At 39.1% G+C, this 16,581-nt stretch overlaps 1 protein-coding gene across 3 annotated transcripts in view; it reads left to right on the forward strand.

Moving 5' to 3' along the window:
• The window catches only part of DOCK4 (dedicator of cytokinesis 4), a 405,833-nt gene that overhangs the window by 185,386 nt on the left and 203,866 nt on the right, over positions 1–16,581 (forward strand). For all 3 annotated transcript variants that reach the window (XM_031455220.2, XM_031455219.2, XM_031455221.2), the window contains exons 6-8: positions 1,362–1,510; positions 5,177–5,261; positions 11,885–12,036. In XM_031455220.2, the coding sequence (XP_031311080.1) occupies positions 1,362–1,510; positions 5,177–5,261; positions 11,885–12,036 (386 nt within the window). The remainder of the gene's footprint in view (positions 1–1,361; positions 1,511–5,176; positions 5,262–11,884; positions 12,037–16,581) is intronic.

Genomic DNA, 16,581 nt, shown 5'->3' on the forward strand with positions numbered 1-16,581 from the left:
TGTAGCCTACCAATACTTTTTTTAGAAATTAAAAGCATGGTTTCTGGTTAAGAAAGATATATATAAGATATATACAATATCTCTTATTTCATATATACATATATGTGTGTGTGTGTGTATGTATATATATGAAAGATATAAAAAAGGGTTTACCCTAAATATCTCTGGGTAAGAGATATACACTTAGGTTTTGATAAAGGCACAGTATTCGTAAGTTTATTCTGGATCAAGACCATAACAATAACAGCAGTAGTAACAGCTGATATTTACATGATATTTATTCTGGGCCAGGCATTGTTCTCAGAGTTTTAATATATGAAGCCATCAATCCTCACAACAACGCTGTGAAACAGGTACTATGATAGCCATTCTACAGATAAGAAAATAAGCACGAAGAGGTTAAAGCCTTGCCAAAGGTTTCTCTGCCAGTAAAGGGCAAAATTGGAATATAGATCAAAGTAGCTCATCTTCCAAGTCTGGGCTGTTAATCACTGTGCTATGGGGCTCTCTTCACAAATGTTCTCTCTCGCCCATAAAACAACCTCACGGGAAGATAGTGCTGTGCCTGTTTCACAGATGACAAAACTCATACTCAAAGCCCATAAAACTAGTAAGTGACAAAACCAAGATTTGACGCCAAGAGTTTAACCCATCTTTCCAACTCAGCGACCTCACTTGATGAATTTCACAGTAGATTGTCTTGAATTTACATGAATGTTTAACAAGAAAGAAAGAAAACATTTTTTTTAAGTCTGAATACTGACCAGATAAAAGCAGTGAAAATCCATCAATGCAGGAGCGTGGGAGCCCTCTGTGTGCCCCGCTTCTGATGGGAAATACACTAAAGGATTAAGATCAACATGCAGGAAATAATTGGAAAATGATGCTTTTCGTTGGATTGGCTTTAATTGCATACAGCCATGCTTCAGAGAAGGGAGAAGAGAGTGTGGGCAAGAGTTCCAGACAGAGAAGATGACTTCCAGACAGAGGTAGAAGTCAGGCAGAGCCTTGAAGGATGGTGGAATTGATGGAGCTAAGGACAGGACTTGCGGTGGGAAGGGAAGCAGAGACCGGGCCAAGCTTGGGTGTGGAGGCTTTGTGAGGACCCTGGATGTGATGTCTGTGCTGGGGAGTCTAAGAAGTGAAGTTGGATTCTTGGGCAGGAGAGCAGCATTGTGAAATGGGATGCAGAGCATGGATGCATTTGGGGACACGAGGGGAGAGTCTGTCTAACAGAGAATCTGTCCACAGAGTGGCCAGCGTATAGTGGGTAAGCAGGACTCCCCCCTCTTCCTCTGTGGTGACCCCACATCTCAGCTTGCGGACTGACCGTTGAGTCTCCGCATTTGTGTATTTCCTAGAGAAATGAAGGCGACCTCTTCCACCGGCTTTGGCACATCATGAATGAAATCCTGGACCTGCGGCGGCAGGTGCTGGTGGGACATCTCACCCACGACCGGATGAAGGACGTGAAGCGTCACATCACCGCTCGCCTGGACTGGGGCAATGAGTGAGTACCGGCTAGCACCGGGGTGGGCGATCTCTGGTGGCTGAACAGGACAGCTGCACTGTCAAGAGAGGCGTCAGCCCCTGTGCAGCAGTTATCTCCGGGAGACACCACAGGAGGCTGTCTGGTTTTCCCCTTTGGGGAGCTTAATGCAGACCGTCACTGATGGAGCCAAGAACCCCATTTCTAGGTGGGGTGGGCCTAGAGGACGTTGTTGGTTTTCTAGTGTCCTGTGTGGTCTGACAGTGTCAACCTACTCACAAAATACAAAGTGTTCACTGGGGCTCAGTCAGATACGATGTCTGCTAAAAATACATCTTGTTTCAAATAGGCTTTGGGTCGGCGTGTGTATTTCCTTTTAAATATATTCCTCTTCTGTATTGTGGTGATAGGTTGTTGGTATAACTGGAGGAAGACGCTAATGCTAACAGCTTTTGTTAAAAGTCTTATATAGGTACACCAGGCAAGGCATTGGGGTGACTTTCATGATTGCCATGATTCTGCTTGCACATGTATATTAGTCTCTTTGAAAAGCTACTTGGGAGAACTCAGTAAAGAGCTATTCTTGACCAAGATTTACTTTTAAATAAAACTGTAAGTGACTAATCTAAAATAACAGCCAAGCACTTTAAATAGTAAATCTAATCACTCGACGCTCTGATCAAGGCTGATAACTGCACTAAATATGAATGTTAATATATGGGTGAGAAATTAGAATAAGCCCACTTTGACTATGATGTTGGCTTGTATGGGCTTAAGTTAAAGGAAGGTAAATGGTCCCTCAGTATCCTGCAAGGTCATAGCCTCCCTCCCTTTCCTCTCCCCAATATTTGAACCTTCAAAGGATCTTAGGGCAACAGAATAAAAGAAAAGCAGACAGAAAAGGAAAGGCTGTAAAAGGTACACTACAGAAAAATTTGCCTCTCACTGAATCTGTAAAACCTGATTTGAAAGGAGAGTGCTGCTTCTTCTAACCACGGGAAGCCAGACTTGGCTTTATCAGAAGCCAATTTTGATTCCCGCCAAGACGTCACGTACTAGAGATGTGAAGACGGGGACCTCCTGACACATTTCAAACCTCCATCTTGCCTAGAGTCCTTCTACTATTTGGTTAGGGCCCTGGGCCATGCATCCTTTTATAGATGGTGAGGAGAGGAGCCCTGATTCATTTATCTTGAGGAGATTTGTTCCTTGTGCAGAATCAAAACCAAGAGCAGGTGTGGAATGCAGTAAGACGCTGGACTAGGAGCTCTGCTCTTTTAACATGTGAGGCAAATTCCTGAGCGCTTGACTTCAGTTTCTTCGCTTGCTGAAGAAGTCTGTTGAGCTAGGAGAGACTCTGGGGCCCCTTGGGCTCCAGGGCTGTGTGGTTCAAAGCACGTGGCACTTCCTGAGAGAGACAGTTTGCCTGCCCCGCGTGGAGCCTCTGGGCTCCCTGTGTGAGATGGGGGAACACTTTGGAAGGGTAGATCTGAAGGCTGTTGGACTGTGACTTCGACTGCCTATCTTTCACGTGTTTCTTTTTTGTTTTGAAAAAAACTTTGAGTTTTTTGCTGAATTACCTTGGCTCTTAGTCCTTATGCTGGTCCTCCTTTAAAAGACTAGTTTGTAAATAGGAAGCAAGTTGGATGAAGTTAGCTTATCAAAAATAGCTTAGAAACAGAGAACAGGCAAGAAAATGATACTTTTTCCATTTTAGGAAGGAAGATGATGACAGAAGGACAGGGAAAGGGAGGAAAAACATTAATTATGACTGAATCATGGCTAGTTTTGACTCACATAAGTTCTAGGTTGAACTTTGGGCAATTCTACGGCTAATTTATGGTACGCTGGTAAAACATTGATGCATGGAAATGAGCAGTGTAATTTATTTAGATCATCCCCAAATTCATGAGTTTTCTGAGATCTCCTTCAGTTTTCTTTGAGTTTCTTTGGCCACTTATTTAAAAATGACTTACAGCATCCAGATTGTGCATTTACTGTATTCCTTTAAATATGAGTTAGTTTTCTTACTGAGTAGTGTTAAGTGGAAAGCAAATTCAGATAACTCTCTTGTAAATTAAACCAAATCAAATTGCCCTGCAAAAATTATCTGTCAGCATGTAGATCTCAGGATGAACAGCTACCTTCTTACTGTGTCCTCACATGGCCTTTTCTCTGTGCTTGCTTGGAGAGAGAAATCTCTAGAGTCTCTTCTTCTGATTCTAAGAACACCAGTCCTATTGGATTAGGGCCTCACCATATGACCTCACTTCACCTATATTATCGCCCCAAGTCCCTGCCTCCAAATATAGTCATATTGGGGTTAGGGCTTCAACATACACATTTTGGGAGGACATAATTTAGTCCGTAACAGGGAGACCTGGGTGTTTTGAAAATAAATCACAGTGTTGTTTATACATTGAAATTCAACAAAAGTTAAAGAATAGGAGTGTGATTTTTAAGTTTGTCAAAGAGAAACATAATTGAAGAAAATTGAGAAGCTGTTTTAATATCTGAAAGACAGCGCCTGCCATCAAGAAAGCCACAGTCTTGTAATTTTAAGAACAACAGTCCCTCAGGGTGGCTGGGGCAGTACCTGGCTTGAAGTAGATGCTGAATTAATAAGAGATTTTTACTTATGAACCCCCTAATGAGGTTTTGGAGAGATCACGTAATTTCAGGATTTTTTTTTAATACAGAAATTAGAAAGCTGTGGTGATCTAATTGGAAGTGCCACACAGGAAGGCTTCCATGTTGGAGAGAGTGATGATGTGAAAGGAATGCAGGACAGATTGTCCTCAGAGGATTAGGCATGAGCCCTGGAGCCAGGTGACTGAGGGGAGTCTGGTAGAGAGACCTCATGAAACCTTTGGGACGGTTATGGATGCCTGTGGAGATAAATGGAATCAGGTAGCATTGATATCAGTGTAGTCACATAGGTGCCTGGAGAGCAGTATGTTACCAAGGTCACTAGAAGGAAGCTGGCAGGATTATACTCATTTTTCTCTGTCCCTGGTAAGACATCACAAATCTGTTGCCATACTTGGTCCCTCTAAGGCTGGATAGAACCTCAGACTTTTTCTCAGTTCAGCAATCCGTGTGTCAGCCACAGTGAAATCTGAAATAAGAGATGAAGCCATTTTTGCTGCCCTAATTTCTGTCCCCTGCCTTTACTGAATTTCTCCTAATGACCGACCCCAGAACTCACCATGAATGAGGACTGTGCACATGTGCCAGAGATTCACATTAGAAATGTGTTCCCTCTGGATGTAACTAAGTATTTTGTAAATCCTAAAGGCCACACTTCCCTCTCTTCAACTCTGATTTCTAAAACAAAATTGAATGTAGCCCTAGCCCTCACCTTCTAGTGAGGAAGGGTTTCTGAAGTAATAGTATGTAGGGTGCTAAAGGCTCCCCACCATGTAGCACCAAGAGTACCAGCCACCCCCCACCCCCAGTTGTGGGCTGTCATCTTCTGTTTCTCAAGTTACGCCCCGTGTTCAACCTAGTTACTTATTTCAACCCCAATAAAAGGTTAATATAAAATTGAAAAAAAAATACGGGTGAGAGAAGCATGGTGAGTGATATATCAAATTTCAGGATGATACAGTAAAAATAATTGTTTTTAATATATTCTCTAGAGGTGACTTCAGCTTTTCACCCAAACTTGTGCAATTTGTTTTCTAGGCAACTGGGATTGGACCTGGTGCCGAGGAAAGAGTATGCGATGGTGGATCCAGAGGACATCAGCATTACTGAGCTCTACCGATTGGTGGGTATAGGAATCCTTGGCTCACAGCCTCGCTAATTTTGTGGTTTCTTTGACACTCTTCATACTTGACTGATTTCATAAGAATAGGATGTTCCAGGTTTAATTTGGAGCAAGTAGAGAGAATTGAGAGCTGAGGTGACCATGCCCCAAGTACAAAACTGAGATAATTTACCCATTTCTGAATGACCCAGTGTTCCCTACTGAGCTCTCAGTGCCCAGGCACTAGGAAGTAAAGCCAAAGAAGTTTTAAGGGTTTTTTATTTTGTTTTGTTTTGTTTTGTTTTTGCTAATCTTTGTATTTTGCCTAGTCTAGAGAAATGCTTACAAGTCATAAGTATTTATCTGTTGTGTTTCAGGGCAATGTTGTGACTAATAGTTTCCAGTTAGTGCTGACCAGTTAGCACCCTTCCCTGACCCTGTTATCACAATGTGCAAAGACTGTTGAAAATGTCTCCTTCTTGGTCTCCAAATGCGGATCTAACTCCATCCCTCCCAGACTCCAGTCCTATCCTAAGTGCTTAAACTTGCCAGTAGTCCTAAGTTATTTGATCATACTGCCCGTAATGGCATTACCTATGACTTGAGTGTTTTTTCCTAGTTACATGGTAGATTAAAGTCCACTTATTTACTTGGCATCTAGGTTCCTCAGATCTGGTTCCATCTGCCTTGTATTCAGCCTTGTCTTCATATTTTTATAATGTTTACCTAATTTCTTGATATTAACTAAGCTCTTCTAAAACCTCAAATCAAATAAGAATGTGGTTGGAAAGACTTGCAAAACCATTACCCCAGGTATAATTTTGCTTTGATGTAGTTACTGTTGCATCTTACCACAATGTTCCAAGGAGGAGTGACTGTGGTAAATAGTAGACTCCCTTTTGGAAGATCCTGCCTCTTTTAGGGTAACTTTCCAAGTTTATGGTATTCTTCATAGAATAGTAGTTTATTATTGACCTGAGATTATCAGAAAAATGTGGGGAAAAAATCATCAGTAAGTCCATCAGGTGTAGGTTTCTTTTGAGAAAGAAGTTCTTAATATCCCTTTCTGTTTTTTCCTTAGTCATCTGTCTGGATTATCTACAGCTCATTATGTCTGTTGGAATAAATTTCATTTTTGTGGAGAATTTCCTTTACACTGAGTGTCTTGAGAGTGATGTTTCCTGCAGCAACCCTCTGTAGCATCAGTTCTCAGCAGAATATCTGGCACAGAACAAAACAAACACAGTGAGAGGTTGGTTGGAAGGGTGGAGGCAGAGATGGAGGAAGGGGATACGAGTATTCCAAGTTAAAGTCATCACTAACTATTAGCTTGTATAACAAACAAAATCTCTGTAATTTATTTGCCAGTCACATCCTCTAATGGGACACTTTTATTATAGTTCACTTATTTAACTCATTGAGCATCATATTTTGTCTCTCGCTTTTGTTTTTATCTCCCTCTCAATTTGAAGTTTCTTCACAGTGGGTACTGTGTCTTATACTTTTGCTGTTATGCCCAAGGTAATCTAGCACAGTGCTATGCATTTAATAAAGCAATCACTTAATGTTTTTGAAGTCATTCTGGTATTATGAAAAGACCATGAGTATAGATCCAAAAATCTAGGTTTGAAATTTATCTCTTCCTTATACCAGCTCTCTGAGCTTGGTCTTAATTGCTAAATCTTTTAGAGCTTCAGTTTCTTAGTCTGTTAAATACAGAAATAATTCTGATCATGTTTGTTAGGAATATTAAATAAGAAATGTATGTAAAATGCCTTTCCTTGACAGACAATGTTTGCAAAGCACCTAAGCATTCAGTCAGTTTTTATTGCTTTCTCATCTTTATTTCATCCTGACTAGAGAAGCAAGGTAGCAAGAATAAACAGAAGCTTAGTTATGATAGAAATTTCTCTTTCACAACATGCAAGTGCAGAGGCAGGATCCTGGGCTTATTTGTGATTTCATGGTGTCAGAAGCAAAAATCTCTTATCTTTCTGCTATGCAGTGCATGTCTTCCATTATCAAGGATACTTCACAGTACAACATAGCTGCAAGAGCTCTAGTCATTACACCAGCTCTCCTGCAGTAGGAAGGAGAAAGATTTCTCTAAGTTGGCTCAACTGCTTTAATGAGCCTTCCTGGAAATTCCACACAATACTTGCACTTATATTTCCTTGTCCAGAACATAGTCACATCCCTATATTTAGCTAGAGATGTCAAATATTTGATAAGCACGTTAAAAGTGTGTGACACAAATATGTTTTATTTTCCCTTGTTTGGTTTTGTATGCATGTGATTTTATCTCTGTTCTTTTCACTTAATGTCATATGTGGGATGGCAAATTAATTTCATCTCTTTCAACATTCTGATTTGTTAGTGGTGGCTGCTGGGATTGTTAGGTCAATAAGATTTTGGAGTCTCCTCTGAGCTGTAATTGATTAGCAATGACTACCATTGAAGGGTTTTTTTTTAAAGTATGTTATAGCTCAAATCCTAGTCCAAAGTCTTCATTTGATGGATGAGGAAAATAAAACATTGTGATTTTACATGAAATTTTAATTTCTGCTCTGTAGTGATTGCATTTTACTGTTTCTAAAGCAAAGACAGTAGCCCAAGAAAACTCAAATGATGATAAGCTTTGGAAGGAAATGCTTCTTTGAGGCAGATTCACATTCCTGTTTATGACCTGACTCAGGAGTAATTGGGTTCTCTGGAACACTGGTCCTTTTCTTTAGGCAACATAAATGGGACTGACTATGTTGACTTCACCAGGGAGAGTTGGCAGGACCCACGCCTATTCCCTTGAGATGGTAGTAGTGGTGGTGATTTATTGCCACTCGTGGATCAAGGACCATGGCATGGAGGTAAAATGCCCCAGCAGAGGATGTTTGATTAATTGTTGCCACTTCTTTTCTTTTACCGTGTCTTCTCCGTGTCATATTTGAAGCACAGGTGTTTGCATTTTACTAAATTCTTGTTGCATCATTAGAGAAAAAATCTTGTTTTAGGTTTTTGATAGCCCTGTTAGCAGATCTTTCTCACCTAATTGTGTTCATCTAAGCAGTAAAAAGTGCTAAGCCCCACAGTGTTAACATATGTCCACTTCGAACATTTGGTTTCCTGCCAAGGACCAGAGCTCAAGCCTTCTATAAATAAAGAGAACCTTATTGGCTAGATTCTCTGGATATTTGTGCATGAGGAGTGCTTTTTTAGGAACCTTTCTTGGTTTTTATAAGATCATGTTTGCTGCTTGCTTTGTGATCCTCAGTGGGTCAGCCAGTAGTTTTCAAAACAAGAACAGGGAACATTTGGCAGTGTCTGGAGACATTTTTAGTTGTCACAATTAGGGATGATGTGGAGTCGGGGGTCGGGAGAGGTAATTCTGGCATCTGGGTAGATGCCAGAAGAAGATGTTAAATATACTACAAAGCCCAAGACAGAGAAATAACCAGTCTAAATTGTCAGTAGTGCTGAAGGTGAGAAAACCTGGTAGAGACAAGTCACGCAATAATGAATGCTTTAGTGGTCATTAAAAATTTGCGTCACTTATATAAATTTTGGGAATGAATCTGTTTCTTTTCCTAATCAAAGGTCTAGTTAAACCACAAGCACATTTAGAGTAACTGGTAGGTGCCTTTGTAACCGTAAATTATTTCAGAGATAGATTTTTGTCTGTGTTATAATTACCAAAGTATAGCTCTTGAAGTGTAAACATGCCTTTTTAATTTTGTTATTGTAATAATATTTTCACAGAGATATTTTTAGCAGGTCCCAAAAGTGGTGAATTACCAAGAAATGAACAAGTCGTCATAACTTACTTTAGTTCAAATCCGTCTTAGGCTTGGAAGGATGGTGGGTGAGGCAAGAAGGGAGATTTCAGGGCCATTCCTGAAGATGCATGTCACCTGTACAAAGGGTAGAATTAGGCGGGCTTATCACTAGCATGTATACAAAGACCAAAGATTCCCAGGTAGCAATGTTACAAAAGATGCAACAGTCCATTTGTCAGTCAGCTGTGACTTGCATCTGTCCGCATATGATCTCAATCAGTGATTCTCAGCCCTCATTGCACATTAGAATCACCTGGGGAGCTCTTTAAACTACTACTGTCTGGACCCCCACCCCCTTGAAATTCTAATTTAATTGTTATGGGATAAAACCTGGGCATAAGCATTTTTTAAAAGCCCTCTTGGTGATTATAATGTGCAGCCAGGGTTGAGAACCACTGATCTAGATATATTGGATTCTTTGCATGAGTAAGGGAGCTAATTTTTCCCCTCAGTTTTCAGTGAATGTCATGATTGATGCTGGGAACTTGGCACTGTTTGAAGTAAAGACCAGACATCTTCTTGAGGTCTGTTCTTTGAATAAGGTTTTAATATCTGTCTTTCCAGCTCTAGCCTTTAGTAGTTATTCGTTTCTTCATAGCAGTTTGTGCTTGGTTACCCTGAACTTTTAAGTAAATCAGAAAATAAGTTAGCAATTTGAGAAAATAAAAAGCTGCTTTATGAGTTAAAGATATGTAGTTTTATGAATGTATGATGCTTCCTTTGCCTTGTTAAAAAGAATTTTAAAGGCACAAAATAGAGCAACCTTCATAGAAAAAAAAAGACAGAATTATGCTTTTTTCTAGTTAGAATATTTCTCTGCAGGGAGCTTTTTCTAGTAATTATGGCCAACACATACTGCAATGCTGAGGTCCACTTTATAAAAGAAAATGTATTTACTCTTCACTTTTACAGAGACATGCCCAGTGTACCTGTTGAGTATACATTGCATTTGGTTAATTGCACTTCTTTTGAGGTGTTTACCTTTCAAATAGTTCAAATTAAAAGCTAAGAGCATGAAAAAATTCTGGTAGTTTTATGCTGTTGCATTTATAGCTATAAATGTAAATGGCATTTTTGCGTTCAGATGTTGGTCAGTCATTAGTTATTGAATTATACTTAGAAACATAAAAAGATGGCTAATGTAGAAATAGGATTATGACCTTAAACTCAAGCAAAGGATATGGCTCCGTTGGAATTAATCCCTGAGAGATGTATATATATATATTTTATTGTCAAGTGAGCCAGAAATGGTGGCCTCCTTAGTGGTCTGTGTTATGAGATCACTAATCCTCCATGTTCTTAGCAGCTGTTCTCATAATACACAGCCTTTGTGTATGTTTTCCCTGTGCCCTGCTCCTGAGTTGGTTCTGCTCCAAATGTGGTCCAAGAACTAGCTGGACCATGAACTGTTTGTAACTGGTCCAAGTATAAAAATGGCAAGTAAATGTTTTGGAACCTTTATAACATTTTGACATTACTGTGACATTTTTATTGTATTTTATGAAAATATCAATCTGCAGTAGGCTAGGGGGAGAAGCAGCCTGGTCCTTCAGTGCAGGTAGTTTGAGAAGCACTGCCCTGGGTGGTTCCAAATTCCTGCTCGCTCTTTAGCTCTCTGCTCAGGTGTCACTTTCCCAAGAAGCCTGATTGCCCAGACATGAGTCAAGTTCTCCTTGTCTAGACTCTTAACGATAATCTGGTTCTTCATTTCATTCATCACAGTTGCAGTTTTCTCTCTGTATGTGTGACAGTTTTGTTGAGGTCTGTTCCCCTGAATTGATCAGCTCTGTGAGGCAGAGGTTATTTCTGTTTTTCCCCATTATTGCATTCCTAGTGCTGGGCACATAATAGATACTTAACAAATATGTACAGAATAAATGATCATCCCCATGTTCTCCTCATCCTTAGAACCACAGGTGGTTCCTTTCCTTCCTCAACCTGTGGCAACTCTTTCTTCTGGTCCTGCCCCCTAAGTGCAGCTTACGCTGACTGTATTAAAGACAGAAGTGAGATGTGGACACAGATGCTGTTCCGACCTTTAGACATCTCACTGGCTTTCTTAGGTTGGCCTCCCCATAGCCCCACAGCAAATTAGAAACATTTGCTTACTCTAGTGGTTGACTGTCATTGCCACACTGCCTGCCTCAAAAAACTACCACAATTTTGCAATTTTTAAAAAGTTTTCAACTAAAAAATTTTTTAAAGTTCTTTAAGAGAACTTTGAATTATGAGTAATGTGAAGTCATAGCTGCATTGTTCAGCTCCATCAATGAAATAAATGAAATGATCAGTTAGATAGAATTTAGTCTGATTTTTTAAAGATTTTTTAAGAATTTGTTCTCACCTTGAGAGTTGACAGGGTACTAATAGAATCCTTTGAACTTCATGCTGCCTGAATTCTACTCAGTGAGTTGGTATCATTTTTTTTTTTATTGAAGTTGACAATGTGTCAACTTCTGATGTACAGCATAATGTTTTAGTCATACATACACTTATTTTAATGTTAATGATTAAGAGGCAAATCTTGTTAAAGCAGGATTCCTTGATGATCTGCCAACTTCACAGTTTCTTAATTTTAGAAGTTGGGAGAAAATTTGGAATTTAACATATAACTAGATACCCAAAATCACAGCAAAAAACAAACAAACAAAAACCCCAAAACAAAACAAAAAGACCCACTAAAACTAAAAAAAACCAAACCAAAACCAAAACAAAACCACAGGACATCATAATCACTCCATAGCTAACTAGTCTGTTGGTTTCCATTATTGTCTTCAGTCCATGCTGATCATGTTTTTGGGGGATATCATTCAGATGGAGCATCGACATCGGAAGAAGGACACCCCGGTGCAGGCCAGCAGTCACCACCTCTTTGTGCAGATGAAGAGCCTCATGTGTTCCAACCTGGGAGAGGAGCTCGAGGTCATCTTTTCACTCTTTGACAGTAAAGAGAATCGGCCAATCAGGTAACTGCGTGTGGAGATCTGACTTCAATTTCTTGATGTTCGAATGACGGATATTTGTAACTGGCAAGATATAAGATAGACGCCTTGTATACACTTTTCCTCTCTCGGTCTCAGTTTTTTCATCTGTAGAGCTCTGAATTTCTAAGCTGCCTAACCTCTGGGTGTTTCCTTAAAAGTTAGATGAGATAATGCATGGGAAGTTTTTTGAAAAACTCAAAGGGGTTATAGAATCATAATAATTATTGTTATGATAATAATAATTATTATATTAAATGAAAGTATGGTGTTGGTATTGGGTCTGTTATTTGTTTGAGTTATTTTATGTTGATAATGCAGGGAAGATGAAATATGTCTAAAATCTGAAGTTTGTTTACTTATCAAGGTCAACATATTATATTTTTCAAATTTTCAGTTAACAGTTACATTATTCTTACCCTGTCCGCATCAAATGATGTTGAGAGATAACTAAATACTTGGAAACCTTCTCATTAGAGTTTCAGAGCTGGGAAATGATAAGCAGTCTTTATATATATATTTTTCTTTCTCTGTCCTACCTGTTGTAGTTTTCTTAGGGCAAATTTTCAATATTTAGCAAAAACTTACAGTGGATATTTTGGTTGTTATCCAGTAGTTGAGACTTATTTTAAGACTTTTATGTTTAACATTTTTTTTAATCTTATAGTTCAGCACAGTGCACACCATCTGTTACATTAAAATTTTTGAATTTGAATTTAGAATTAAAAGTATATCACAAATTATACATACTGACCCAACTGTACCATGCTTTAAAAAATAATCCTTAACTAAAATGTTGACAGTTTTAAGCAAAATGAGCCACATATATTGTTTTATAAACACAAAATAATCCTGGAGTATTTCTTCCCTGGTTAAAAAAAAAATATATATATATATATATATATATATATATATATCTTTTTCTGTGGAATATTGTGAAGTTTATATTTAGTTCATTTATAGACATAAATTCTTTGGTGAATTAACTTATATGTTATTCATTATCTACTAGTTAAGAGTACTTCCTATTTCTTGACAGTGGACTATGTCCATAGAATTTAAAGGTGTTTTTGTGCAGCAAGGACAGAATTGATAATGTGTGGAAATAACAATGGTAATATAGTTTCAAAATCTACTTTATACACTGTTGGAGGAAATGAACCAGTGAGTTAAAAAAAACCTTGCCCTCTTCCCAAATCAGCATCACTAAAAAGGGAAGATAAAGGCATGAAAAAAGAATCCAAATTACAGCTTAGCACTGACTTGAGAAACGTGAAAGATTATTTAGAGAAAATACCTGTTTATATATTGAAGTGTGTGTTAGAGAGCTTGGCGTCCAGGTAGTTTACTTTAACTAAAATCTTCAGACCGTTGTCTGTATAATGTATGGTCTCTAAAATGTTTAACAAACTCTACGAGGGGAGGGGAGGATATAGCTCACTGGTGGAGTGTGCGCTTTGCTTGCACAAGGCCCTGGGTTGAATCCCAGTATCTTAAGTAAATAAATAAATGAACCTAATCCCCCTCCCCCCCCAAATTTAAGAAAGTTTTTTAAAATTAAAAAAAAGACTATATGGAATGTAAAAGGGAGAAATGAGCTCACTCTTTTACTGATTCCTATTCAGCTAAAGTTTTTGAGGAATCTCCATTCCTCTTTGCCATTAATGTTCAGATTGCACTGATAGGGTATTACTATTAGCTTATCTTTAAGTTTTGTCTTGTTATAAACATTTTCAGATTTTAAAAGATATTCCTTTAGGTTTTGATCAACAGAGTTCTTCTTCTTTTATTCCTATTTACTTGGTGAAAGTAGGAAAATAACCTGGCTGCAGAATCCCCAAAATATTGCTTTCCTGGTCCTTCAGTTCAGGCCAGGAGCTGGGCCTTTTTCCTGCTCTGTGATGTGGTTGGGCTCACATGTGTGCCTGCCTCCCTCGGCCTCTCCCCCACCTTTTCCTTCCTTCCTCTCCTGCTCTCCACCTGTCCCCTTCTACCTCCCCACGTCCCTTTCCCTCTGTTACACACACCTGATATGGAAGGACCCTGGGTGAAATCAAGCCTGAATCCCTCCCCCGGCTTCTACTCACTGAGTTTGGCCATTGGCTCTCACTCCCCAAAACTCATAATTACTATAAAGGTGATTGGTAGAAGAATGTGTAGAAACAAAAATACACACTTACTAGGTGTTTGGAATAATCTCAGATTTCTTGACTTTCTGAGGCCTTGGATAGCACAGTGATTATTCTCTTCAGGAGTGTTCAGAACCTTGCCCTGAGTAGTTTGGATTCAAGCTGCACAGGGCAGTGTCACCATTACCTTCCTAAGAGGCCTTAGGATGCACAGATCTGAAGCCTGGGCTTGGTTCTTGTCTCTGCAGTAGATTGCTGCTGCCCAAGCCTTTCACTTACTCTGTCTTTTCCTTCATCTTGAAATGGGTGACAAGTCTTGCTTCCTTCATTGCTCCTGGCATAGCTGATGAGTGTAAAGTATTTACATCTTCCCAGAAAGAGGTATTCTAAATGTAAGATACGATTTTGAGACACTGCTGTGTTTCTTCTTATGCCCAGCAATGAATGTAGTGTGGGATGTGTGAGTATTTTAAAATCAACTTGAAGTTCTTTTCTAAACTGCTTATTTTAGAAAATTTCAGACATATAAAAAAAATAGAATACTATCATGAAGCCTCATGGACCCATCACCAGCGACAACAATAATCTACTAGGGCTGATCTTGTTTTAACTACAGCCCTTTCCATTTCTCCTCTTTGCCTCCAGTTTATTTGGTGTCAAATCCCTGACATCATAGTTGCGTATGTAAATATTTTAGAGTGTACTTATCTCTAAAAAAAAAGGATATAAAGAATTTATCACCCAAAATGTGAATATTCCCTTAACGTCTTCAATTATCCATTTCCAGTCAGAATTCAGATTTCTACTGACTGATGAATAGTGTTTTACAGAATTCATATAAGGCTTTTGTAATGTACAAGATCCAAAGGAAGTCCGTACATTGCATAGTTGAAAAGTTTCACAAGTCAACTTTTCAGCAGTAGTTTCCCTTTTCCTCTCTCTCTCAAATCCTTGTCATTTATCAAAGAGACTGGATCATTTGTTTTTTTTTCTTTTTCAGAATTTAAAATCCAATCCAAGTAATGAAATTCAGTAGCAAAAAAATGGTATAGGTAAGGGAATGCTTTTGTTGTTAAATAAGATCATTAGTGCTGTAATTTACAAAAACTAAAATATAGTCTAAGTGAAATCTTTATGGCATTGCCCTGACCATTAATCAAAGGAAGTCACCCTGTCCAGGTACAGGTGGAGGGGCCAACATGTGCAAAGCCTGTAGAGGTTTGATTAGGGAAAGTGAATGTCTGTTCCTCTCACAAGGCAGACAACTGGTTAGGACTTTTCATTTAACTTCCCTTCTCTAAGAAGCAAATAGCCAGCATTTTATTGAGTGCTAACCATCTGCCAGACTTTGTTCTGAACGCTTTAAATATATTATCAGCACTGACTGTACAGGGGAGGAAGCAAGGCACAGCAAGATTAGGAAATTTGTCTAAGGTGTTACCAAACTGGCAAGAAGCAAAGTAGAGGGGCCAAGCCAGTGATCTGGTCCCCAAACCTGCCCTCTAGACACCACCCCACTGGCCTCAGCCACATCCCTCCTCCAGTGCTTCAGTATTTGAGCATTTCCATCATCGAGCAGGATTTTAGTGGCCAGAGTGAGAGCTGCCAAGACTGATAGTCTTAATAATAAGATGTTATAAATTATTGATAATGATAATACTGAAACTATTATAGGGCCTCAGAAATATTCTGTGCTATAGAAACTGGGTTTTTCAAATTGAGTCCTTCTCAAGATACTTTCAGAATAGCAAAATGGCATCAACGCTTACTCTGTGTCACTGATCAAAACCTTAGATTCAGTGCTTGGAGATGTCAGATGCAGAAGGAGCCAACACGTGAAAAGTGCTCCCTTCTCATTCACTCAGTGGAACAATGATGCGCATAGTATTTCCTCAGTACCAGGAAGGGTATGTTTTCTGTCAGAAACTTAAAGCCATTTATCATTGACATTGGATGATATTTAGAAAGTTTGTTCATTTTACCTCAGACCAGTTTTGGCCTCATGATGACCTAGAATATTAAGACTCTGATGCCTGTTGCAGACACCTCTTACTGTGCTGGAAAGATTCAGGCGTATTCCGACAGCATCTTGCTAACATACACCTACCCTGTGCTGCTTTTCCTGTTTTCCTCCTCATTTGTTTGAGTAACACCACCTGCCCAGACAGAGCCCCCAGCAGGTACAGCTACATTGGACTCAAACATCAGCAAAGATAACATACTTTTATTTATTAGTCTGACACAATCTGACATGATTTCTCACCGTAAAAGATAATTTATTAGTAAAAAGAAAAATTGACCATTTTTGGAGAGCAGCTACCTAGCTGAAAGTTTGTAATATCCCCAGTCTGTAAGCATATAGCTAGAAAAGCCAGAGCATCATCCCCCTAGATGGCGTCTC

Source organism: Camelus dromedarius, chromosome 7 (assembly GCF_036321535.1).
Source record: "Camelus dromedarius isolate mCamDro1 chromosome 7, mCamDro1.pat, whole genome shotgun sequence".
NCBI classification, from domain to species: domain Eukaryota; kingdom Metazoa; phylum Chordata; class Mammalia; order Artiodactyla; family Camelidae; genus Camelus; species Camelus dromedarius.